Consider the following 23,808-nt stretch of genomic DNA (forward strand, 5'->3'; position numbering starts at 1 on the left):
GGAAGAGCCCTCTGGGTCCCACCTGCACACCTGGGCGCCCTGCCCCCAGGGGCTCTCTGCCTCTGCCGCCACCCCCTCAGGGCGGTCCCTCATCTCTCGGGTTTTCCACACAGTGAACACATTTCAGAGCTGTATGAAGCACTGATGAAATATTGAATAGATGAACAACCCCAAACACTTTGTCACATTTCAGTTGCAGGTATTAACTTTTACTTTTTACTTCATTTTACTTTTTATTCCTTTAAAAAAGCTATCTTCTGATAGATGACCTGTGATTTTTAACCTCTGGCCTGGTTGACTTTGCTCCCTGCCTGGGTGTCCTGCGTTCCTGGGGGCCGGTGTCCTCAGGAGGGTTGAGGGGTGGGGTGGGGGGTGGAGGGTGCTTCGCTTTGACCGTGTGCTGTGGGCCTGGCAGGTCAAGTAGCGGTGGTGGTGGGGACCCCTCTGCCCCCAAAGCTGCCGTGAGAACTCGGGTGAGGTGCAGCTCCAGAGAGGGAGTGTCCCGCAGCGCTTCCCGCCTGGCTTCTCCGGGCCAGGCAGCCTGCAGGCCAGGTGCCTGGAGGCCCGGACCTGCGTCTGGGGGCTGCTTCCGCACGGGGACCTCCAGGGCCTTGTTTGCGCAGTGGTGTCTATTTTTGTGTTTCTCGTGGCACCCCGTGAGGAAGTCCGTGTCTGCGCACATCCCAGCTGTTTTGAATAGTCTGTGTCTCAGGGGCCTCGAGGTGGGTCTGGGTGTGGGGAATCCAGCCTTTTGGGCAGCATCGGAATAGCAGGATGTGACTAACAGGAAGTGACCGAAATTACCGAGCGCGCCAGATGCTTATTCTCGGCCACCTTTCCAAGCCCCGCAGGCCGGCGAGCTATATTTAGCAGCGTATTTCCAGGTCCCTAATCCTGCCCCGATTTGTCCCTTGGCTCCTCGTTCCATCAGTGGCTGGGCTGTGCGGTGCTGATTCCTGACTCCGGCGTCTCTGTTCTACTTCAGTGAACCACAGCTTCTTGTCCACTGATTTTAAAGCTCGATATTTGCTCTTCCTCGGCCGCTTCAGTTCTGATCCATTTCGAGCTGTTGGAAATGCTGGGAAGGAGGGGAGAGCAACAGGTGAGAGTGCCAGGTGATGGCGGGCTGCGGGTGTGGGACGCTGTGTGGGAAAGGAGTAAAATGCAAGGAGTTAAAACGAAGTACGTGGAAGGGGTTGTAGATGGTTGCCAGACCCTCCAGAGGGTTGATTTTTGTCTTGTGTCCTTCAGAAGCGGAAGGCTGGGGTTTTCACCGCTGCAGGCCTGGTGGTATGACGTCACCCACGCCCTGGAAACGTTCTTTGGTGCTCACCCAGCCAGACAGAAAGCCTGCAGGTCGGATCCTCCTCTCTTTAATGAATTCCCACTTTCTGAGCTTTGTCACAAGAGAAATTTCACCCCAGGTCCCCAAAATGAGCACCGGGGAGCCTGGAAGCAGCCTGCCCAAGGGGAGTGCTCACTCCTTGTTCATACTGCTGTGGCCATGGGGGACTTCCACCCGGTTGGTGTCCGGCGGTACTTCAGGCAGGTGCTGATCAGATGCCCACAGGGGCTGCTCAGGGACCTTGAGCCCGGGCATCTGTGGTGACTGTGCCGTCTTGCTGAGGCAGCTGGGGAGCCAGCCATTGGCCCTCATGCATGGCCAGGATACCCTGACTTGTGCTAGCCTGTGGCCCAGTGACTTCCTGCCTAGGACAGCTGTGATGGCTCCCGCTGCTAACAGGAGTAATGGCCTGTCGCATTCATCCACAGAGTGACCCTGACAGGCAGGCCACGATACCCATTTTGCAGGTTAAGAAGAGGAAGCCTCGGAGTGATTGTGTATCTCTCTGTGCTTCAAGAATCTTCAGAAAGGAAGGTCCTAGCGTTTGATGTTAGCTTCCGGGGGCTGCCACCCTAATGATTCGTGCAAGGGGATGTGTTGGGAGAGAAGGTTTTTTTCTTGGTCTCTAAAAGCTCCCTTCTGAGTGGTCCAGCCAGTCCCCCTTTCTGCCTTCATAAAGCATCAGCTTTGTTTTCACACACTCAGCCAGCTCTTCAGGATTCAGGAATCTACTCCAAGATGAGAAATTTGAGAGGCGGATTAGGAACAGTTGTGTCTGCCATAAAACGCATGGCAGCAGGGCCGCTAGGTGTGTACCTGCGCTGGAAGCGCCTCGAGGAGGCTGGTGTGTGTGCTGAGTAAACGAATGCGCGAATGCCCAAGGTAGGCTCCCCGGAGCATCCGCCCGGTTTACCAGCAGCATCCACCTGCAGATGTGGTCTCAGGCTGACCCATGCCCTTCTGTAGGCTAGACTGTGAGTATATACTGTAAACTGTAAGTGCAACAAACACACATACTGTATGTATATGTGTGTATTTATATGTATATATGTAAGACAAGACGTACTGTGTGTGTCCCCAGCTCTGGCGTGGGTATTTTAGCATATTTTTGTGCCAAAACATTCAACATTTTAAAAATGATTAAATATTTCAGGCATCCAAAAAGTGACGTAATGAACCACTCTGTGCCATTCCCAGCCTGAGCAGGAGACACTGTGGATATGCTGGAGTCCTTTGTCCTCTGCCCTCCTGCTCTCTCTGCCCAGAGGTCACCCCCTGTTCCGAGCTGGGTGTTTGTCATTTGTTCGCATGTCTGTGTACTTTCTCCACTTGTGCCTGTGGGTGCAAACAACGTACAGTATTGCTTAGCCAGTTCTAAAATCTTGAACAGGTGGTGTCCTACTGTGCATCTCCTGCAGCTTCCTTCTGTCACTCAGTGCTGCGTTTTGAGATTTGTCCACTTGGGGACATCTGTCTTTAGTTAAGTCTTTCAGGCTTTAAAATGACTGAGTCCTGGTTCCTGGAATTAAATCAAAATTGCTGGGGAGTGGGGTGTGAACCCCAGAGCTTTTTACACGTGTGGCCCGAGTTGAGGATGACCGTGCTCCATTGTTAGTTTTCGTGGCTTATGTAATGTCCAGTGTTTAAAGTGTCCCTCTGTTGACTCGGTTTTCCCAGATTGCACCGTTATTAGCAGTGCTATGTGAACATTCTACACCCGTCTTCCTGGGCACGCGGGGGGTGAGTTTGTCTAGAGTGTGTTCTAAGGGTAGAATTGCCAGGTGTGCACATCTTCAGCTTGATGAGATGTCAGATTGTTCTCCAGACCTACGGTTTTTAACTACCACCAGCACTGGTAACTTACCAGTGATCTAGTTGCTTTTTTTAACGTAGCCAGGCTGATGGGCAAGGTGTAGATCTCCTGGATGAGACAAGACTTTGGATGCGACCAAGATTGTGACAGACCCTCACTCTCAGCACATCCCCACCCCGCAGCTGCAAAACCTCTTCCTAGCCTCCCCCGCCTGTCCTGGGACGGCGGCGCATCCCTGGCTGTTGAAGGGGTCCTGTTGGCTCCTCTCTGTCTCACAGCCATCGGCCCATGGCCCATTGGGAAACCCTGTGGCCTTCAGGCTGTTCCAGAGTGCGGCTCCTCCCTCCCGGCTTCTCTCGATGGGTCTGCTGAGCACCCTCCCTAAAGGTTTCCTGACTGCTGCCCTGCTCCCAGGCCCCGTTTGCAATACAGACACCAGAGGGCTGCTTTTGAACCCCAGGGCCCCACAGCTCCCTGTCTCACTCTGAGTAAAGCTGAGGCTCCTCCAGGCACTTGCACGGCCCTGTGGCCTGTGCTTCTCCAGGCTCGGCCTGGCTCCTCTTTCCCTGGGCTCGTTCCTGCTTTAGGCTATTGCCTAGCTCTTCCTTCCAGTCCTTCCAGTCTTTTCCAGTGAGGCCTGCCTTGACCCTGACCTCCCTTTTCTGATCTCTTTTCCTGTAGACTTATCACCAGCTAGTACTCTCCTTACTGTGTAATCTCCTTCTTTATTGTGGCATTTATTTCCTGTCTGCATTTGAACGCAAGCCCCCTGGGAGGGAGCAGGGATCTTGTCTGTGCCAGTGAGAGACTGTCTGAATTTAATCCTGAGAAAAAAGTGGGCTTTGGAACCTGAAGATAGGGGTCAGGCCTGGGAGGGGGGTGAAGTTGAGGGTATGGTCAGGCAGCTGGTGGCCTCTGGGGGGCAGTTGGTGGGGTGACACGTCTAGGTGTGTGAGCGGGACCCCCACGCGGCCTGTCTGGGGCACAGAGGGTCTGCAGCTGGGGGCAGCCTGTCTCGGTGGCGTCTCTGGTTGCTACCGGAGCATGCGTGCTATTGAAGGGGGTGCAGGGCGGGTCACCCAGGGAGTGCACTGCGGTTGGAGGGCAGGACCAAGGTTCACGGCTGACCTGAGACGCAGCTTCACTGCTTCCCAAGCACTTTGTAGAAGCGAGTCCTGCCATTTCCGGGCTCTGTCCTGTGCAGGCTCGAGTCCCAGGCCATGTGTCGTGGCGCAAGAGCAGGGAGCACTGACTCTCTGCGCCTTGCTTGGACTTGGGTGCATGGGGTGCAGCTGATTTGATTTTCTTTGATAATATGTACCCAGGGTGTGTCTGCATAATATTTCCTTGGCGAGTCAGATGTTTCATGAGTTTGCACTACCTACAAATAAAGGACTTTAACAAGATAAGATCACGCTTTTAATTTGTGCAGAGTGAGACCACAGATGCCCTTATGCTTAGGAAATACAGCTTTGTTCTGGACTTACTCCCAATTTTCCCAGTTTGAACATCTAATATGTTAGAAAATGTTGTTGATTGTGGTTACTTATTTTCAATTAAAACTTTTATTTTGAGACCGTTGTGGATTCACACGGAATTGAAATAATACAGAGGTCCTTTGTGTCCTTTACCCGGTTCTCTCCGAGGGAACGTGTTGGAAGACTGCAGGAGAGCGTCGCGCAGGATGTTGACACGGGTACAGTCAAGATCCAGAACGTTTCCGTCTCCACAAGGATCCTCCAGTTGACCTTTTATAGCCACACCCACACCCCCTCTTAACCTCTGGCCAGCACTAATCTGTTCTCCATTTCTGTAATTGTGTCATCTCAAGAATGTTCTAGAAATGGGATCATACAGTATGTAACTTTTGGGGGTGGCTTTTTTCAAAAACTCAGCAGAGCTCCCTGGAGGTCCCTCCAAGCCGTCGTGTGTGTGGCGCTGGTTTCCTCTTGTCCTGAGTAGTATTCCATGGAACGGGCCCCGCAGCATGTTTAATCATTTACCGCTGAAGGACGTCTGGGCTGTTTCCAGTTTTTGATGACTGCAAATAAAGCTGCTGTAAACGTTCATGGACAGGTTTTTGTGTGATCATAAGTCTTATTCTCTGGGGTAGATGCCCAAGAGAGTAATTATCAGGTGAAATGGTACTTGCACGTTTGGTTTTTTAAGAAATTACCAAACTGTTTTGCGGACTGGCTGTACTATTTACAGTCCCACCAACAATGTGAGCCAGTTTCTCCATATCCTCTCCAGCACTGGGTGTTGTCACTGTTTTTATTTTAGCCATCCAGTAGGTACATAGTAGTTTCCATGGTTTTAGTTGTACTTACCCAGAGGAATAGGGAAAAGTACGTCTAACCATCTTCCTGGAAGCAGAGTCTGCTGGTGACTTTGATTACTTTTGGGATCCATGAACTCTGAGAAGAGTGTGAGCCGCTCTCCGTCCTGGCTGCGTGTCCACCCGCCTGCTCACACATCGTGGCCTTTGGACCATCCCAGGCTCAGGGCCTTGTGTTTATTACTGTTAAGGGTGTTTGGTTTGGCCCTTGGTTCCAACACAACAAGGTTGGCAGGACCTTGATCGTTCTGTCATTTAAGGTCTCATTTATAAATGAGAGGCTCATCCAAATCCGTGATTGGGAAGTGCTGGACAGGACGTTGCCCGTGAATCTTGAACTGCCCTGTCATCCTCCTCCAGATCTCATTTCTCCACCGTCTATTTTGAACTCTTGGGAAACCTGGTCAGAGTGGGAGGGGCGCTGGTCAAGTGACTCCGGAATGTCCACTTTTGTCCTTGTTTTTGTCCCACTTTTTGTCCTTGTGCTGATCCTCCCAGCCAGTGTCCCCGCCAAAAGGAAATGTGGTGTGCCAGACGCTGCATGCTCCTCGTGAGCCTGGCAGGACGCTTGGGGAGTGCCGGCTCCTTCCGTCCCTCACTGCCGTCCTGGCGTTACTCACATGGCAGTTTTGCCGGGAAGCCAGGTGGGAAGCTGCTGCTAGGGAGAGGTCAGGAGCCAGCCTACCTGGTGTCCTGGCCCCTGCCTCATGGGCTGTGGGACTTGGGGCAGGTCGCTCGGCCCGCCTCCGCTTCCTTCCCAATACCCACTTCATGAGGCTGGAGGAGGTGAAGCGAGCAAATGCCCGTAAACAGCCAGCAGATTCCCTGAGATTGCTCACCTGTCCTGGGACCGTGGTGGCTGCTGCTGTCATCTGCCACCACCTTCGCTGCTCTCCCCGTCCTTCCGGCTACCGTCATACCAGCTACTGTGTGTGCGATTCGAGAGTCCGCCCTTCTCCATGTAAACATCACATCTGTGTGCCTCCACACGTCTCCTTTTCCTCCGGGATTTCTCCAAGATCACTCCTGTGGTCTGATAACCTCCTGGCTGATTCTTCCCAGGACACTGGAAGGGCTTGTCTGAGGCTCATGTGGAGTAGCCCGGGATTCTCCCAAGCTCCCGGGAGATGGTTTACTCATATGGGAGGAGGGAGGCGAAAGTTCTTATGTCCAATAGGACTTTTAAAGCTCTCTTTTTTGTACTTTGTATATGGTATAAACGTAAGGCTTTATGTTTTCTAATAATTATTTTTTGAATAGATAAATCATGCTCATGGTACAAAAATCAAAAGGATGGAAAGATAGGAAGGTAGTTTCCCAGCCCCTGAGTGCCCTTGTTGGAGGTGACTAGGATTACTTTTCCTCTACTCCCCTACTCTTCCTGCCATTTCGCTCTGAGCTCTTAGCCGTATGTTGTAGAGACCGTTGTCATGAGGACGTAAGTGTAGAATACATTTCTAGAAGCACTATTGCCAAGACAAAGATGTATATTTTAAAGTTTGCTAGATTTCTCCAAATGTTCTCCACGGGAGTTGTGGTAATTTACACCCTAATGTATGAGAGTCAACAGAGCATGTTATCAGTTTTCTCTCTGTCTGGTAGATTAAAAAAGGTATCTCCTAATTTTAATTTTCATTCATCTTATGAGTAAGACTGAGCATTTTTTTGTGTGTTAAAGATCCATTTCTAACCCTGTAGCTCTGCCAATCTCATATTTATTCACACTCTTCCGTCTTTTCTCTCTCGTACAGTTAGTTTTCTAACCAGACTTTGGTTATTTTGGTGCAATTGCGTGGTTCGTGTTATTCCAGGTTCTGTATCCTTTTCACTGAAGTAGAGCATATGTAGGGGAGAGTGCTCTTATTACTGGCGTCCAGCTCGATGAATGCTCCAAATCAACCAACAGAACGTTGGCCACCCCCAGCAGCTCCTCTCTGTGCCTTCTCCCCAAAAGCAACTCCTGGAAGCAACAGCTTCTAAGACCATGGATTCTGCCTGTCTTTTTTGAAACTTGATCTGTGCACAATGAAATCTTATGGACGGTGTGCTTGCTTCTGTGTCTGGCTTCTCCCAGCATTGTGGAATTCGTCATGCTACTGCACATAGCGGCGGCGGTTTGTGCTCATTGTGTGTTCCGGGGTGCCTTACCGTGTACTTAGCCACTCTCCCAATGCTGGGCATCCGGGATGTGTCCAGAGCAGGCCTGTTAAGAGTGGTGATGCCGTGAACGTTCCTGTCCGTGTCTTGATGAGGGGGAGACATGCTCAAATTCTCTTGGGTGTGTGGGTGGGATTGCCGAGGCATGGGGTGAATATTTGGGTGAATATGAGATCAGCTTTACTGTTCTCCAAAGTGGTTGCACCAAGTCTCACTCCCACCAGTGCCGTGCGACAGTACCGGCTGCACCACGTCCTCACCAGCGCCTGGCGACGTGCGTGTCTGTCTGTTTCAGTTCAGCTGCCACAAGAGACGTGTCACGCTGGAGTTTTGGTTTACCCTTCCCAGGTGACCCGTGAAGTCGAGCACCTTTCCACGTGCCTTATTAGCCATTTGTGAAACAGCTGTTGTGAGATAACTGTTCAGGTCTTCTGTACATTCTTCTGTTAGTTGGTCTGCTTTTTCCCAGTTTTTAAGTCCTTTTACCTTCAGGAGCATTCCCACAGTGGCTAAGACTTCAGGTTCGTTTACTGCACTTGTAGCCTGCCTCAGGATCGCGTGAGGGAAGCTTGCGCCGTTTGCTCCCTCTTCCTCTGGGTGCCCTTTCTGTCTCACTGTCTCTGTCCTTCCCAGTCCGAGGTGTGGGGTATGCCTCACTCTTGCGTGTGCGGTTTCCACGTGGCTGTCTGTCTTCTTGCTCCATCCCTGGGACCTGGTAACTGCTCCGTCAGTTGTGCGTCCTGGCCCGCTGCATCTCAGGGACGTCGCGCATTTGTCCTCTTGGGCTCACTGTCTTACCCTGCTTTAATTTGCATTTATCATTTAAGTCAACTGAATTATGTGATTCGTTTGTTGCTTATAAATTTGCTTGAAAAATATTGACCCTCTTTTGGTCTCCAAGGTCTCTTCTGTGTGAGGGCTAGGTTTGGAGGATAGTTCTAGCTTTTTTGCACCATTCCTTGGTTTCTAGGCGTTACGGTCTTGGCTGCCAGAGTCCAGACTAAAGGGACCGTCTTCTTCCTTGGGGCGTCTCCCCTGAGTCCTGCCTTCTTCGCCACCCTGGTGCACCGGCTGCACAGACACAGGGAGTAACCTGAGGATCTCACCCAGCTCCCCCCGGGTCCTGGCCCACCCTGGTGCACCGGCTGCACACACACAGGGAGTAACCTGAGGATCTCACCCAGCTCCCCCCGGGTCCTGGCCCACCCTGGTGCACCGGCTGCACAGACACAGGGAGTAACCTGAGGATCTCACCCAGCTCCCCCCGGGTCCTGGCCCACCCTGGTGCACCGGCTGCACACACACAGGGAGTAACCTGAGGATCTCACCCAGCTCCCCCCGGGTCCTGGCCCACCCTGGTGCACCGGCTGCACACACACAGGGAGTAACCTGAGGATCTCACCCAGCTTCCTGGGGTCCTGGCCTGGCTGTCTGTCTCCTGAATCAAGGGATTGAATGGGAGGTCCTGTCCAAGATGTCTCTCTCAGAAACAGCCCTCCATTTTCCTTTCCTCCTGGGAGACCCTCCCACCCTCACCTCTCCCCGCTGCCCGGCCCTCGGCTGGGGTAAAGGGGACAGAGGGACAGGCAGGAGCCCCTACGGGCTGTGGAGACTGCTGGCTGGTGTTTGGGAAGCTGCCCAGGGCCGGGAGGCTTCAAGGACCTCACAAGGAGACCCGGTGAGGAGGAGCCTCCCAGGAGAAGGAGTTGTGACCGGTCTTGTGGTTTCTTGAGCCAAGAAATGCTGGTTCTCGCTCGAAGGCGGCAGAGCATGAGCGGAGAGAAACAGAGTGGGGTTTATTGGTGGGAATCTTCTGTGAGCATTCTCAGGATCTGGGCGGTGGACCGTTGGCACCAGAACGGTCTCGGGGAGATGATGTCCACATGGAAGAGCCATCTTTTGCTTCCACCGAAGAGATAGTACCCTCAGATTAGGGCCTGGAGCCGGAAGCAGTGCCGAGGGTAACAGTGGCCAGTACTGACATGCAAGGCGCTGGTTTCTGTGCTTTACGTGGTCCCTGCCCTAAGCCTTGTGGCAGCGCCGGGATGTGCCGTCACCATCAATAACCCCGGTTTGCAGAGGAGCAGATGGAGGCACAGCGAGGGGAGGCGGCCACCCCACGTTACACAGCTCGTCAGCTTCAGACCAGGGGCGCGTCCTGAACACCGTGTCTGCCCCGGGCTGGGTCCTGTACACACTTTCCCGTTCAATCCTGTAACGACCCTGTTAGGGAGCCTGTTCCAGCGACCTTTTCCAGACGAGAAACGCAATCGGCTGCCCACATTTCCCAGCCGGCCAGTGGCCAGGTGGGCTCAGAGCTGAGTCTGTCTGAGGCTTCTTCAAACAGGCAGAAGTAAGAGTTTTTAAAAAGGCTGAAAACCAGCTTCTTGGACGTTTATCTGTTGTTAGGTGTTTGCTCCCTGTAAACAGTTGTACAGATGGAGGAAATGATGTCATTTCTCATTTGTCCCTTTAACTCACTGTCTGTAAACTGAACAGTGTTGTCTGTAATTTGCTGCCCAGTGGTGCCCCTTACCCACGAAACTATTCCAGGAACCCCCCTTCAGCACGTGGAAGGTGGGGAGCCCAGAGACCCATCTTCTCAGATGACATGGTTGAGTTCTGGAATACTTGAGTTCTTGACACTTCATCTTGTAAAGGTTGTCACAGGAGTAGTAGGAACAACACCTAAAATAGAACCGGATGTGAAAAATCTCATTGTTCTGTTCTGTAAATACCATATTGCAGAACTCCTAATAGAATCCCCGAGTTATACAAAAGAAAGTATATTATCTTTCTGTAATTGTATTTATTATGCTGATAAAAATGTTCAAGTGTTAAAACTCACCTCAGAGTGAATAATGAAGAAGCGTTTGCTGAGTTAGAGACAGATGGTTACTGCTGAAAATGCCTTAAGCACTGACCCCAGGCCATTGGCAGTTGCTGGATCTCCCACGGCCTTCCTGACCACCCTGCCCACAGCACCCACCAGCCCCCTTTGCGTGACCCGCTTCATCTTTGTGGCCCGTGTCAGCACCTGAAATTGTTTTCCCGCGTGCTTGCGTCCCCCAGTGCAAGTTCTGTGTGAGTAGGAGCCTGCCTGTCAGTTTGGAAGCGCAGGTCTCGAGCAGACTCGGCAGGAGTCTGCTGGGCAGATGGGTGTTGTCGGTGCTGGGACACAGGCTGTTGGTGATGCTCTCGAAGCATCAAGGAGAGCGGCTCCCACCCCCCACCCGACGCGGGCGCGTGGCTTCTCCGGCCCGCTGGTTTCTCGTCTTTCAGTCCTCTGCGCCGTCTCCTAGCCTCACCTCTCTCTGCGCCCAGCCTGGCGCCTGCGTGTCATTATCCCAGTTTCCCTGGTTACGTGACAGAAGGAACGGTCCCGTGCGTTTGTGACCCGGTTCTAATGACCCCCGTCGGTGATTTGGCATTGTAGGTGGTTTGTGGACATCACTGAAGAGAGGCTCCGTAAGACACTGTTTCTAAGTTTTCTGAGCCAGAATGTGATCATCTGATAGTTTAAATCGGGTGTTCCTAAATTGGGTCTTCCCAGTATAAATTGAAGCTATGAGATGGGCAGAAATCCAACAGTTAAACAACACATTTTACTGGTGAATCCGTGGGGAAGCAGACATCTCCCTGACACTGCTGGTGGGAGCACAGAATGTGCAGCCCCTGCGGAGGGGAATTTGGCAGGAGCTAGAAAATTACGTAGGCATTTACTCCTTGTCTGGGTGGTTCTTCCAGGAATTTATCTCCCAAATATGCTGGTAAAAATAGGAAAAGATCCGTTTAAAGGCTGTTCATTGTGGCCCTGATGGAAATAGGATTTTCAACAACATAAAATTTCCATTAATAGGGTTGGCCTGGTGGCGTAGCAGTTAAGTTCGCATGCTCCGCTTTGGTGGAACAGGGTTTGCAAGTTCGGATCCCAAGCGCGGACCTAGCACTGCCTGTCAGGCAGCATCCCACATAAAATGGAAGAAGACCGGCATAGATGTGAGTCAGCAGCAGTCTTCCTCAAGCAAAAAGAAGATTGGCAACAAATGTTGACTCAGGGCCAATCTTCCTCACAACAAAACAAAACAATTTCCGTTAATAGAATAGACTGAGGTGCTCCTGCGTGGTGGAGCTCTGTGTCCCTGTGGGCAGTCAGGGATCGCTGTGTGCTGCTGAGGAGTGATGCCAGGACACAGCATCCAAGGACAAGCAGAGGTGGAGACAGTGTCTGTGCCGAGCCACTGTTCCAGAAAGGGGGGTGTGAATATATACATGTATGTGCATACACCTTCAAAATGGGAGGATGGACCATACTTGTGTTTATTTTCTAAAGCCTACCCATGGGGAAGGGAGAGAACCAGGGTGGAGGGGACGCATATGAAGCTAGACTTCTGGCTGTTCTTCCTTTTGTAGATTTGACTTTGGAACCATGTACATGTTTTACATCATTATAAAACAAAATTAAGTAAAAGGTTACAACTTTTCAAAATTTGGTAGGCGTTGTCAAAGTTTTCTCCAAAAAGTTGATACCCTTTCGCCTCCTATCAACACTCGAGGGGAGCTCTTCTCTCGGACCTTTGCTGCACTGGATCATCTTCTAACACTTCGCCAATATGATGGGTGAAAACAGTCTGCTGTTCTCATTCACACTCCCCAATGACTAGTGATTAGGGATCTTTTCATTCATTTATTAGCTGTTTTGTAATTTTTCTGTGAATTACAAACTCATAGCCTTTTTTTCTGTAAGAAGGTTTCTTTTTTTCTATTGATTTGTAAAAACTTTTTTATATGTTGTGGATATAATTTTCATTTGTTGATTATTGCCAGGGTCATGACCTCATTTCTGGTTAAATTGTTCAGGCCCCGAGTGTAGTAGCTCGTTGTTATTCTGTTGATTGAAAGGTTGTTTTACAGGAACCTTTATGTGTGATGCATCTGAAATGCTGTGGTATCCTAGAGTAACTTGGACCAGACTTTCCCCAGACCATTCAAGTGCTGGATGTCAATTTGTGAGCTCTTTGGAGCAATAGTAACTGTGATTCTCTTTTCCTTTTTAAAAGATTTCCTTTTTTTTTTTTTTGGTCTAAGTAATGAGTAGTTGGTAAACGTCCACCTAAGTTGATTTTTGGTGAATGTATAAACTAAATTTGATTGTCTTTTTGGTTTGAGATTGTTGATTTTTAGTGACTCATGATAACCATTTTTTTTTCTCCCCAAAGCCTCCCAGTACATAGTTGTATGTTTTAGTTGTGGGTCCTTCTAGTTGTGGCGTGATAACCATTTTTATGTCCTGTTCAATTGAATACCTGGATGAAATAGTCATGTTTCATTAAAAAAAAGTGAAATAGGTTTTTTAAAAGTTTTTATAGTTGCTGACGTTTGTCTTTTGTTCTTGGATAGATTGACTGTTTCTTGTTTCTGTCTCTAGGTCATCACTCCATGTAGGAAACTCATCTTATGCGCTGACAACAGGAAAGAAATGGAGGATTGGATTGCAGCACTGAAGACTGTCCAGAACAGGGAGCATTTTGAGGTTAAAAGAGAAAAACATCTCTTCTTGTTGCCCTCTCCTTGATATTCTGCTCTCCGAGTATCTCCCCTGTGTGGACTCTGCGTTCTGGAACCCGCTTTCTCAGCATGCTCCTGTAAAATTAAGGCTCGTTGCTTGTCCTTTTGGCCACCCTGTCAGCTGTGACCTGTCCTCTCCTGCCTCGGATACTGTATTGAATCCCGTTCTAGTTCCCACGCTTAGGAACGTCAAAGGGACCCCTTATCTTTGTCATCTTTATTTCGTTCTTCCAGCCCACCCAGTACAGCATGGACCATTTCTCAGGGATGCACAATTGGTACGCCTGTTCCCACGCGAGGCCGACCTACTGCAACGTGTGTCGTGAGGCCCTGTCCGGGGTCACGTCCCACGGACTATCCTGTGAAGGTACGAACCATGTTATTCTGCTGGGAAAGGCAGCCTGAGGTTTGACTTGACAAAGCCTCAGAAATCCAAGCCTAGTCACCGCAAATCAGGAGTAACATGGTTTCTGTGAGTCCGTGCTTACTCATTTTACCTACGGAGGATCCTTTGATAAGTTACATTTGATAGTAATGGCACCAAGGAAAGAGAAAGGACCTGGTAGTAAGGAGACATGGAGAGGAAGCACAGCAGACACAGAGGGGAGAGATTTCCAGGATCTGTCGGCCCAGTGCAGTTGTGCCCTCTCTGGGTAAACTGCGTTGTGGATAATGGCTTACACTTGTCTTCAGATACAGAGGGCAGGGTCACCGTGTTCGGGCGGGGTCAGTGGGCAGGAGCAGAGAAAGGCAAACCGTGGCCCCAGGTGCCTTCCCCTGCCACCTGTTTTAGTACAGCCTGTGAACTTAAGAACGGTTTTTACAGATTTTAAATGGTTGGAAAAAATGAGAAGACGACGACTATTTTGTGACACAGATAATCTCGTGAAATGTAAATTTCAGCATGCACACGTGGAGCGTGGCCCACAGTGGCCCTCGTCCTGCAGGGCAGGTTGAAGTAGGGGCAGGGGCGGTGTGCGGCCCACAGAGCCTGAGCTGGTTGCTCTCTGGCCCTTTCCAGAAAGCCTGCCGACTCTTGGCTGCATGGGATGCTGGGTTTCAGTCCTGCCTCCAGCCTCCCGTGCTCAGTCCCTGCGTGTATCCGTCGTTAGCATACAACACGGGGCGTGCCGGGTGCTCTTTCCAGCTTTCCCAGAAGCCAGGGCGGTCCCACTGCACCGTCTCCTCAGCACCGGGAGCACTGTCATGAGCGAGGCTGGAAGGTTCATGTCTTCCTTCTCCCACAGTGTGCAAGTTCAAGGCCCACAAACGGTGTGCTGTGCGTGCAACCAATAACTGTAAGTGGACCACGCTGGCCTCCATCGGGAAGGACATCATCGAGGATGAGGATGGGGTATGCATAATGGGGACCCGCCCCGGGGCCCTGCGCCAGGGCTGCCGACCCTGCCTTCCTCTTGTCAGCACAGGGGCAAGAAGTCCCCCAGCCCCACCCCCATTGGCCCAGGCTCAGTTCTCTTCCTCTCAGGTTTTCATTTGAGTTGTTCCCACCGTGTATTTGGGGGCTCAGTGTGGGCCGAGCTCTGTCCAGTCCCTGTGTGTCTTGCTGCACGTTGCAGCAGGAGTGGTGGTGTGGGACAGCACTGGCTGCCCTGCCCTCCCTGGGCTTGTGTGGAGAAGAACGTCTTGGTTGAGTTCATTTGGGGGCATTTTTGCTGGAGGGCTTCCCTCCCCACACGTGGGGCCCGGGGCCCACCCCTAGAGTGCGTCTCTGCTTGGGTTGCAGATCGCCATGCCTCACCAGTGGCTGGAGGGAAACCTGCCCGTGAGTGCCAAGTGCACGGTGTGCGATAAGACCTGCGGCAGCGTGCTGCGCCTGCAGGACTGGCGCTGCCTCTGGTGCAAAGCCATGGTGAGTGAGCACGTGGCCCTGCAGGCTCGTGCGTGGGCTCATCCCTCCGCTGCATCCTGGTCTGCTCCCTGGTTCTGGAGAGCCCACTGCTCCTGCAGCTGCAGGCTGGGGAGAGTTCTGGTGGATGTGGTGGAGGCCAGTGACCCCTTGTGATGCGTCGACTCTGGTTCCAGGTACACACGTCCTGTAAAGACTCCCTACTGACCAAGTGCCCACTGGGCCTGTGTAAGGTGTCCGTCATCCCTCCCACGGCTCTCAACAGCATCGACTCCGATGGTGGGTACCGCACGCTCTCCTGTCCTACCCATTTCCTCAAGCTGCCGTCTCCATGCAGTCTCCCCTCCCTGACTCTAGAACTGGTTATAGTGGTGATTTTGAGACATGGTTGGAAAAAGCTTAGGCCCAGCTGTTGGGAAGAGAGGGCTTGCACCCGGAGGTGGTGAATGGCATCCTGGTGGCTGTGGGGCACGCTGAGACTGGAGGCGGGGACTTGACTTGAAGGTCGTGGCGTCCATTGGTTATTGAGTAAAAGCTGATCCTGAGATGCTGCTTCTCTGGGGTGCTCTCCATCAGCTAGTCTCCGGCTAGTCGCAGACACTGCTCCCCCTTGTCCAGGTGGTGTGTGGTGAGGCATGTTAACAAGTGTTGGCGGAAAGTGGGAAACTGGCACGTGTCTGAGGAACCAGCTCTGCCAGATGGAGCAGGAGGGACTGAGCAGTGGGGCGCAGGGTCTCTCTGAGCTTTAGAATCCTGTAGACGTGAGGTCAGCCTGGATGGGGCTCGCTTCCCTGTCCATGGGGAAAGGTCTTGCTGGTTTGCTGGGCGTGTGGAATGAGTCACACGTCCCTTGGGGCTTTCTGCTTCTCACGAGATTACGAGGGCCCTGGTGTCTTTCCGACTTTCACATTTTCTTCTGTCCTTTTCTGTTCCCACATCCAGGCTTCTGGAAGGCCACGTGTCCTCCATCCTGCACAAGCCCGTTGTTGGTCTTTGTCAATTCAAAAAGTGGGGACAACCAAGGTGTGAAGTTCCTCAGAAGATTCAAGCAGCTGCTGAACCCCGCCCAGGTCTTCGACCTCATGAATGGAGGACCGCACCTCGGGTAGGATGCCAGATGCTTCTTTCTTGGAGTTTTTAAAATTTTGAAGATAATACATGCTAACTAAAAAGAGATTCAAAGGTACAGAAAATCTTAAATAGGAAATAAAAATTGTTTTTCTTGAGCCCTCCCCTTATCACATTCCACTCACAGAGGACGCACTCTTAATAGAGTTGTGTGTCCTTCTAGCTCTCAAAAGTGCGTTTCAGTTGTGTGCACACACACTTTTAAACCCAGGGGGTGGTGTGTGGCCTGCCACTGTGCAGCACACGCTTTGTGTGTGCCGGGTCCGGCAGTGTGGACGCCCTTTGATGTCGGGGGCTCAGGTCTGCCCATCCTTTTCACAGGCTGCTCAGTGCTGAGGAGGGAGCTTCCCCAGCGAGGACAGACGGAAGTCTTCCTTTGGGAGGACACAAGAGGTCTCAGCTTGTGGGCGCAGGGACACTCAGTTGAGCCAGGCCTGTGTGTGGGGAAGAGTAATTACCGCATTATCTGCCAGCTGGAGAGCGGGTGTGTGTGCTTCCTGGTTTTGCACATTTTATAGGCTTGTGGGAAGCGTTTGTTTCTGTAAGTTTTGTAGTTTGGACTAGCCGCTTCCTCGTTTGCAAGCGCCAGTTCAGGACTGAGCTCTGAGAGCCCCAGCATGAGGGGGAGGGAGGCTGGCGAGATGTGTGTTGCGGGAGGCACCTGCGGGACTCGTCTGGTGCGTCTTGTCCTGGGGGGTGCCCAGGCTGTTGTTTCTGCAGCCAGGGGCTGCTGTCAGGGCCGGGCGCCTGGCGCAGAGGAGCGCGCCGGCCCTCTGGGGCCTGGGTGTTGGTTTTCCCGCCTGCAGCAAGGCACTGCTGGAGAAGGGTCACAGATGGCTTCTTGGTAGCCTGTTCCCTCGGAGGCGGCCCGCTGCACGTTTCTGCGGACAGACTTCCTAACTGAAGGATGGAAGAGCACGTTCACCACTGGACTTGTAGGGGAATCATTTTAGGTAGAGACGGGGCCAATGGAGGGATCCACCGCCTTGTCGTGAAATAGCAGCAGGTGCAGGCCATTACTCAGCACGGAACCAAGGATGCTGGCTGAACGCTCTGACGTGGCTTTGGGCAGGGCGGGCTGCTCGGCAGAACTGGAGAATAATCACGTGCTAATTTTGGCAGACCCCACAGCTCGCAGTTGGCTCAGGCACGAGTCAGGACAACTTAGGGAGCCCCCGAGGTGCAGCGGGAGTTAATCTCGTAGCCACCTGTTTCTGGGAAGCAGCCTTGATCTCACGCTGTCTGTGACAGGACTTAGGGAGACTCTTTAGTTTCCTGTTTTTTTTTTTTTTTGAGGAAGATTAGCCCTGAGCTAACTGCTGCCAATCCTCCTTTTTTTGCTGAGGAAGATTGGCCCTGAGCTAACATCCATGCCATCTTCCTCTACTTTATATGTGGGACACCTACCACAGCATGGCGTGCCAAGCGGTGCCATGTCCACACCTGGGATCCGAACCGGTGAACCCCAGGCTGCCGAAGTGGAATGTGCGCACTTAACTGCTGCGCCCCCAGGCCGGCCCCTCTTTAGTTTCCTGATTCCCAGCCTTGACGTGTCACCTCTTCTCCAGAGAGCAGGAACCTGAGAGAGGTCAGGGGTCTTGAAGGACCTCAGGTGGCTGTTTCTCTCACAACCTGAAAGTCAGGTGCCGCCTGACTTCACCGCTATTTCCACCCTGAGTTTCGTGCCGCGTCGCTGATTCCTGTTTCTTCTTTAAGACTTCCTCTGGCTCAGACTCTGTGCTCGAGGCGGGGCCAGACAAGGTGGGGTCCCTGCCTCCTGGGGGTGCAGCACACAAGGGTGGTCACCCACATGACAGGGGTCTGTCACATTGACAGGATGGTGTGCAGATTCTTTGGGAACCCAGAGAAGGGGCTTACAAATACAACTGGGGGTCTCAGTTTCTCCGCTGAGCCAGCATGTGAGGGGAGTTAGTATTTAATGGTAGGGAGGGACGGGGAGCCTTCCTGGCAGAGGGCGCCACGTGTGCGAAGAGGCGAGAACGTGGCGGGGCCACCGGGCGAGTGGCAGGAGCTGGGCAGACGGCGGCAGCTGCTGGCCAGGGAGGGCCATGGGTGCTGGCCGAGAGGTTCGAACATTTCCTGGCAACAAGTGGCAACTTCTAAAAGCTGGACGCTCGACGAGACTTGTTTTGGGAAGATCAGGCTGGGAGCGCGCATTGGCTGCTCCCGAGGAAGACGTGAAGCAGGTCGAGGCTCTTCTAGGGTTTACGAGAGAAGTGATGGTGACCTACACTCAAAAGGGACAGTGGGGCCTGGTCCCATAACTAGGTTGATGGTGGCACTGCCGTTCTCCCAGGAAGGAATCCCAGGACGAGGAGGCACCCGTGGGATGCCGAGTGGCACGTTCTGGTGGATGAGTGCAAGTGTTGTCTTCCAGGAAGGCCTGGAGGTCCTCGGCATCTGTATGGTCCTGGGAGCCAGCACGTGGATAGGGCCCCTCAGGAGGAGCCTTTGCTGTCAGGCGCCTGGCGGCCCCAACTGCTGAGCCTGCACACACCTGGGCTCTGGCCTCCTAGAGCTTATTCACATCAGGGGGTGCAGGGTCAGCTCTTAGGGGCACGGATGGGGCCCCTCAGCCCAGGACTAGCTGGCTGTCATTTGTCCTTTAGACCATACCTCATTCACTGACATTCTCTTTTCTCTGCAGTTTACGCTTATTCCAGAAGTTTGACACATTCCGGATTTTGGTTTGTGGTGGTGATGGCAGTGTTGGCTGGGTCCTCTCTGAAATCGACAGCCTCAACCTTCACAAACAGGTACCTGCTCGTGGACGGCAGCCCTGGGGAGAGCAGTGCCCTGGCTAGAGGCCGTGCCGTCCCGGGTGCTGCTCCTTATCTCCTGGGAGCGCTGTTCCAGGCAGGAGGGGAAGGGGCGGGGAAGAGCAGATAGTTCGATGGCATCGTGGGCCCAGGGGCTGGGCCCAGGATTGGGAACTTCACAGACAGAAGTAAGGGAGCTACGAAAAGAGCATTCCAGTCCCCGAAGGTCCAGGCTGGGGTGGGGCTGCCTTCCTGCACGCCCCCCGGCTCTTTATTGGGTTGTGATGAAATCTGCTGCCTGGTGCCTCCTGCTTGTGAGGAGCAGACGGAAGTGGACTTCAACTTCAGGTCTGAGTTAGGGGTTATTGGACTTAGGTTTTTTTTGTATTAAGATGAAATTAGATTTTCCTGGCTGTGTGAAAAAAAGTGTTCATTGATTTTCCCCCTCCCTGTGCCCTCATCCTCATGCCCCATGACTAACCACTGCCCGCCTCCCGGGAACTGCCTTCAGGCCTCTCTCCATCAGCGTGTGTACAGTACCACATGTAATGCAGTTTTAATTCGGCGGCCTCATTACCTGTGCTGTTCTGTTCCTGCGTTTTCAAAAGCAGTGTGTTGCACGCACCTCGCCCTCTAGGTCAGTAAGCAGAGAGGTATGGTGGTTTCCACTGGGCGGAGCTGCGCAGCCCTGGGTGGGCTCGTCTCCCCACTGACGGGTGCTTCGACTGCTTCATGAACACGGCTCTCAGGAAAACCATAGCCATGCCTTCCCAGTGGTGTTCTCTTCTGAAGAGCGCCCAGATTCAAATTTTGATGTGTGCTGGGCTGTTCCAGTTTACGTTCCTGAGGCTGCATAACGCTCTCCTTTCCCATGCTGTCCATTGTTCACCGTTTTCGTTCTTGCCCAACTCAGCAGACAAAAAAAGTCATGTTTTTATTTTTGTTTCTTTAATACTGGCAAATTCAAACATCTCAATTAACTATGAAATTTTAAATGAATCACCTCTTCATGTTTTTTGCTAGTTTCTGATTGACGTATTTACCTTTTTTACAGAATTGTTGTCTGGGACCAGCCCCATAGCCCTAGTGGTTAAGTTCAGGGCACTGTGCTTCAGCGGCCTGGGTTTGGTTCCTGGTGCAAACATACACCACTTGTCAGTGGCCATGCTGTGGCAGTATCCCACATACAAAATAGAGGGAGAGTGGCACAGATGTTAGCTCAGGGACAGTCTTCCTCAGGAAAAAAAAAAAGATTTCTAAAGGTTATTGTTATAATAGGGATGCAAACTCCTTGTGGGTCGTAGTTTTCTAGGTTGTCATTTGCTTTCAACATACTTTTCGTCTGAATCTTTGACCTGATCTGGGTCTATTTTTCAGAGACTTGGCGTTCTCTCCCCACTCCTGGTGTTGGGGGTCTTTGTAGGTGGGTGGACTTGATGTCAGTACTGCCCTGGGCACGGCTTCATGTTGGAGAGTGGATGGTCCCCGTGTGCTGGGACCTGTCTGCTCAAGTGAGGCCGCCAGCTCAGGGAGGAGAACACTGCCCCCTAGTGGTGAAGCTGCTCTGGTGCTCTGAGGCCCGGATTGAGTTTCGCTGACTTCCAGGTGTTACAGGTTCATCAGGAGTCAGGGAGACAGGTATCCATCCGCTTGGCCGCGTTCAGTGAGCATTGGTCTGCTTTGGCGTCAAGGCGGCACTCGATCCTCTGGTCACGCCTCTCTCCCCGGCTTCCCCAGGACCCCACGCCTTCTTGGTGTTTCTCATCTTCCTGGCTGCCTCTCCCCACCCTCCTAGATAGATGCCTCCTAGTGCCTCAGGCCCGGCGCATCCGGCCCTGAGCCCACCGTTCAAGCCCTCCCTGCCTTGCCTCGGAGTCTGAAAATATCGTCCACTAGGCGTCCAAGCCAGAGATCTGAGTGTTGTTCTGACTCTTTTTCTGGATTCTTCCCTTGCCCTCCCTCCTCCTTTCTGGCTGATTGCTGGGGATCAGTCCTGCCACCCCAGGGTGGCCAGGCCCCCACCGTGTGCTGCTCATCCTGGGTCTCCATCTGTCCACTCTTCACCGGCGCCCTTCCCCACGGGCAGTTCCGCTCACTCCCCTGCCCTGCTGAGCTTCCTTGGGGCTCCGTGGCTTTGGGGTAGAGTCCAGACTTGCTCACACAGCTTACCAGAGCCCCCAGTTTGGATCCTTCTTCCTTCTCTGCTTCTCCGGCTTCTTCTCCTCACTGCCCTCCTCTTGACCGAGCTCAGGCTTGGCAGGTGGGTCACCTCTCCACTGCTGGCCTTCCCTCCACGGCCCAGCCTTTCTCGAAGGCTCTAGGAAGCCGGCGCCGGGTCTTTTCTGCCCGTGCTCAGCCTTCCTTGTCCTCGCCTGCTCACGGGCTGCTGCCCTCACCCTCGGGGAGGTGGGGACTTCTGTCCAGTGCTCTGTCCCTGGCAGGGTGACGAGGCCTCTTTCATGTCCGGGGTGGGTGACCACAGGCTGTGCTGTGCCCAGGGAGAGTAGATGACCCTCCCTGCACCCTGCATGCCGGGGTTGGGGTGGAGAGCTCTTGGGCAGCCGGTGTCTAGGGAGCTTGCTGAGCAGTGAACTGGCACGGTGGGGTTTCCATGGTGGCCCCGGGGTGGGAATTCCAGGTGGTGGCGAGGCCTGAGCAGTGTGTGGGGTCTCTCTGGGGGGTGGCAGGCTGAGCGCTGGGGTGTACTCGAGTTTGGTGGCCAGACTGTGGGTGTCCTGGTACCTGTTTCGATAGGACTTAGAGCCACTGAAGATGGTTTTAGGGGAAGGAAGGACAGCAGTGCTTATTTGGAAGATGAGCTTGGCGTTAGAGAGTGTGATGCTGTAGTGGATGGAGGCAGGCAGTGGGGAGTCATGGAATGGTTCTCCAGGAACTCAGACGTTCACCGGTCAGGGGCAGGACTGTGACTGCAGCTGTGAAATGGGAAAGCAGGGGACTTTGGGAATGTAGATGACAGAGGCCCTAGAGGGTTGGTTGTCAGGATGTGGCCACAGGTGAGGAGCAGGCCCGTGGCAGGGTGGGGAGTCAGACAGCCCTGGAATCTTCTGTTGGATTAGAAAGACCACTGTCCTGTCTAGTGGCTCTGCCTGGAGTGTCAGTGCCATACAATGTAGATCAGACTCACACTGAATTTAGCCAGCGTTGTAGATATAAAAGAGGCTGGTTGATGCCATGTCTTCCCCTGTGTTCTGTCTCCAGTGCCAGCTGGGAGTGCTGCCCCTCGGCACAGGGAATGACCTGGCCCGCGTGTTGGGCTGGGGCTCGGCCTGCGATGATGACACGCAGCTCCCACAGATCCTGGAGAAGCTGGAAAGAGCCAGCACCAAGATGCTGGACAGGTGAGGGGGGAGCATCCCAGGCTGCACCCGAGGAGCCACTCTGAGAGAGACGTCACCTTGACCAGGTGTCCTGGCCCCGGGTCCCTGGTAACCATAAGGCCCCTGCAGTTATTTGTAAAAATTTGACCTGAGCAGGAATTCTGTTTTTCTGGTAGTCTTTAACGTTTGATCAGATTATGAAAAAGGTAAAAACAGAACAGAACAGTTTAGGAAGCTTGCCCTCGAGTGGTCAGGTCTTCCCACGAGGCCCAGTCTGATCCCCGGGGGCCCATAGAGAAGGCAGCTCTGCCCCTCTGCCGGCTCAGCCCTGATCTGACCCGTCAGCAGAGTCCTCCATGTTGCGGTTGAGCAATCCCATTGTCCCTTAGGCAGTTCCTAGAAGCAGCTACATTTTGCCTACTTATCCTGTACGTGTTTAAAATCCTTTGGCATGCTACTTTTACTTCTGAGCTACACATATGAAATCCCGCTAACCACAGCCTGTGGCACATTGGTATTGTTGAAAGTGCGTCACATTCTCTCAGAGGACCGCAGCTGTGATTGGCAGGTGCGGTTTGAGCTGCCCCTCCCAGTTCTTCTCATTTAAGGGAGGCCTCTGTGCCTGTGAGTGCTTGCTACCTGGGAGAGCCGGCTGCTGGCTGGGTTATTGTAGCTCAAGAAGTGGAAGCCCCTTTCTCCCAGCAGCAGCTGGTTATGGGACACCTGCCACCTCCTTCGGCAGAGTGGCCATGCCCTCTTGGTTGTGATGTTAGTTCTCAGCTAAGTCAGGAGCCAAGTTGTGGGACAGGAGTCAAGATAAAGGGCTTACGCTCAAGTCAGAATTGATGGGGGCGGGGTGAAGGGTGATGAAGAGGCGGGGCCAGGGCCTGTGCTGGGGGCTGGAGCCGCTGGCTGAGGGCTGCCTCTCTCCGTGTGTGCAGGTGGAGCGTCATGGCCTACGAGACCAAACTCCCCCGGCAGGCTTCCTCCTCCACGGTCACCGAAGACTTCAGCGAGGGGTCCGAGGTATTGCCGTCGCCCGATCTCGCAGTCCTCAGCCATTCGCACCGCCCCCCACCCTGTGGCCGTGAGCTGCTCCTTACACGTCCTGCCCTGGGTTCGACCCGTGGAGGAGCAGGGTCAGCCTGGGGCCGAGCTGCAGCCGCATGTGTTCTGACTGCCCCGTGGTCTTTGGGGTCGTCCGGGGGCTTCCCAGGGTTATCCCAGGGTTTGGGGTCCTTTGTGACGACGGTCTCCTAGGACTGCCCCTTCTCCCAGCGTACGCTTCACTGCTCCCTCTACTGCCGTGGCCCCCACCCAGCCCCAGGCCCACTCTCGCCCCCTCCTCCATGACCGCTTCCATTGCCCCACTCTGTGTCCGCCCTCGCAGCGAGCCTGTGCTGGTTTCCTTTCATGGCAGTTTCTGTGATGTAATGGTTCCTTCAGGCCTAGACTTTGCCTAGACGGGGGCGGC

At 53.1% G+C, this 23,808-nt stretch overlaps 1 protein-coding gene across 11 annotated transcripts in view; it reads left to right on the forward strand.

Moving 5' to 3' along the window:
* Positions 1 to 23,808, forward strand: part of DGKD (diacylglycerol kinase delta) — a 109,231-nt gene that overhangs the window by 58,789 nt on the left and 26,634 nt on the right. For 10 of the 11 annotated variants that reach the window (XR_011539830.1, XM_070618577.1, XM_070618578.1 and 7 more), the window contains 9 exons: positions 13,082 to 13,186; positions 13,456 to 13,588; positions 14,469 to 14,575; positions 14,966 to 15,091; positions 15,265 to 15,367; positions 16,031 to 16,193; positions 18,885 to 18,993; positions 22,216 to 22,355; positions 23,276 to 23,360. Coding sequence is in view for 10 of the 11 variants with exons in the window: in XM_070618577.1 (XP_070474678.1) it covers positions 13,082 to 13,186; positions 13,456 to 13,588; positions 14,469 to 14,575; positions 14,966 to 15,091; positions 15,265 to 15,367; positions 16,031 to 16,193; positions 18,885 to 18,993; positions 22,216 to 22,355; positions 23,276 to 23,360 (1,071 nt within the window). In the remaining variant the exon portion in view is untranslated. Of the gene's footprint in view, positions 1 to 890; positions 1,103 to 1,251; positions 1,357 to 13,081; positions 13,187 to 13,455; positions 13,589 to 14,468; positions 14,576 to 14,965; positions 15,092 to 15,264; positions 15,368 to 16,030; positions 16,194 to 18,884; positions 18,994 to 22,215; positions 22,356 to 23,275; positions 23,361 to 23,808 lie in introns of those variants that run through there. The other variant, XM_008527818.2, reaches the window with a different exon arrangement.

The sequence above is a fragment of the Equus przewalskii genome, chromosome 5, assembly GCF_037783145.1.
Source record: "Equus przewalskii isolate Varuska chromosome 5, EquPr2, whole genome shotgun sequence".
NCBI lineage: Eukaryota > Metazoa > Chordata > Mammalia > Perissodactyla > Equidae > Equus > Equus przewalskii.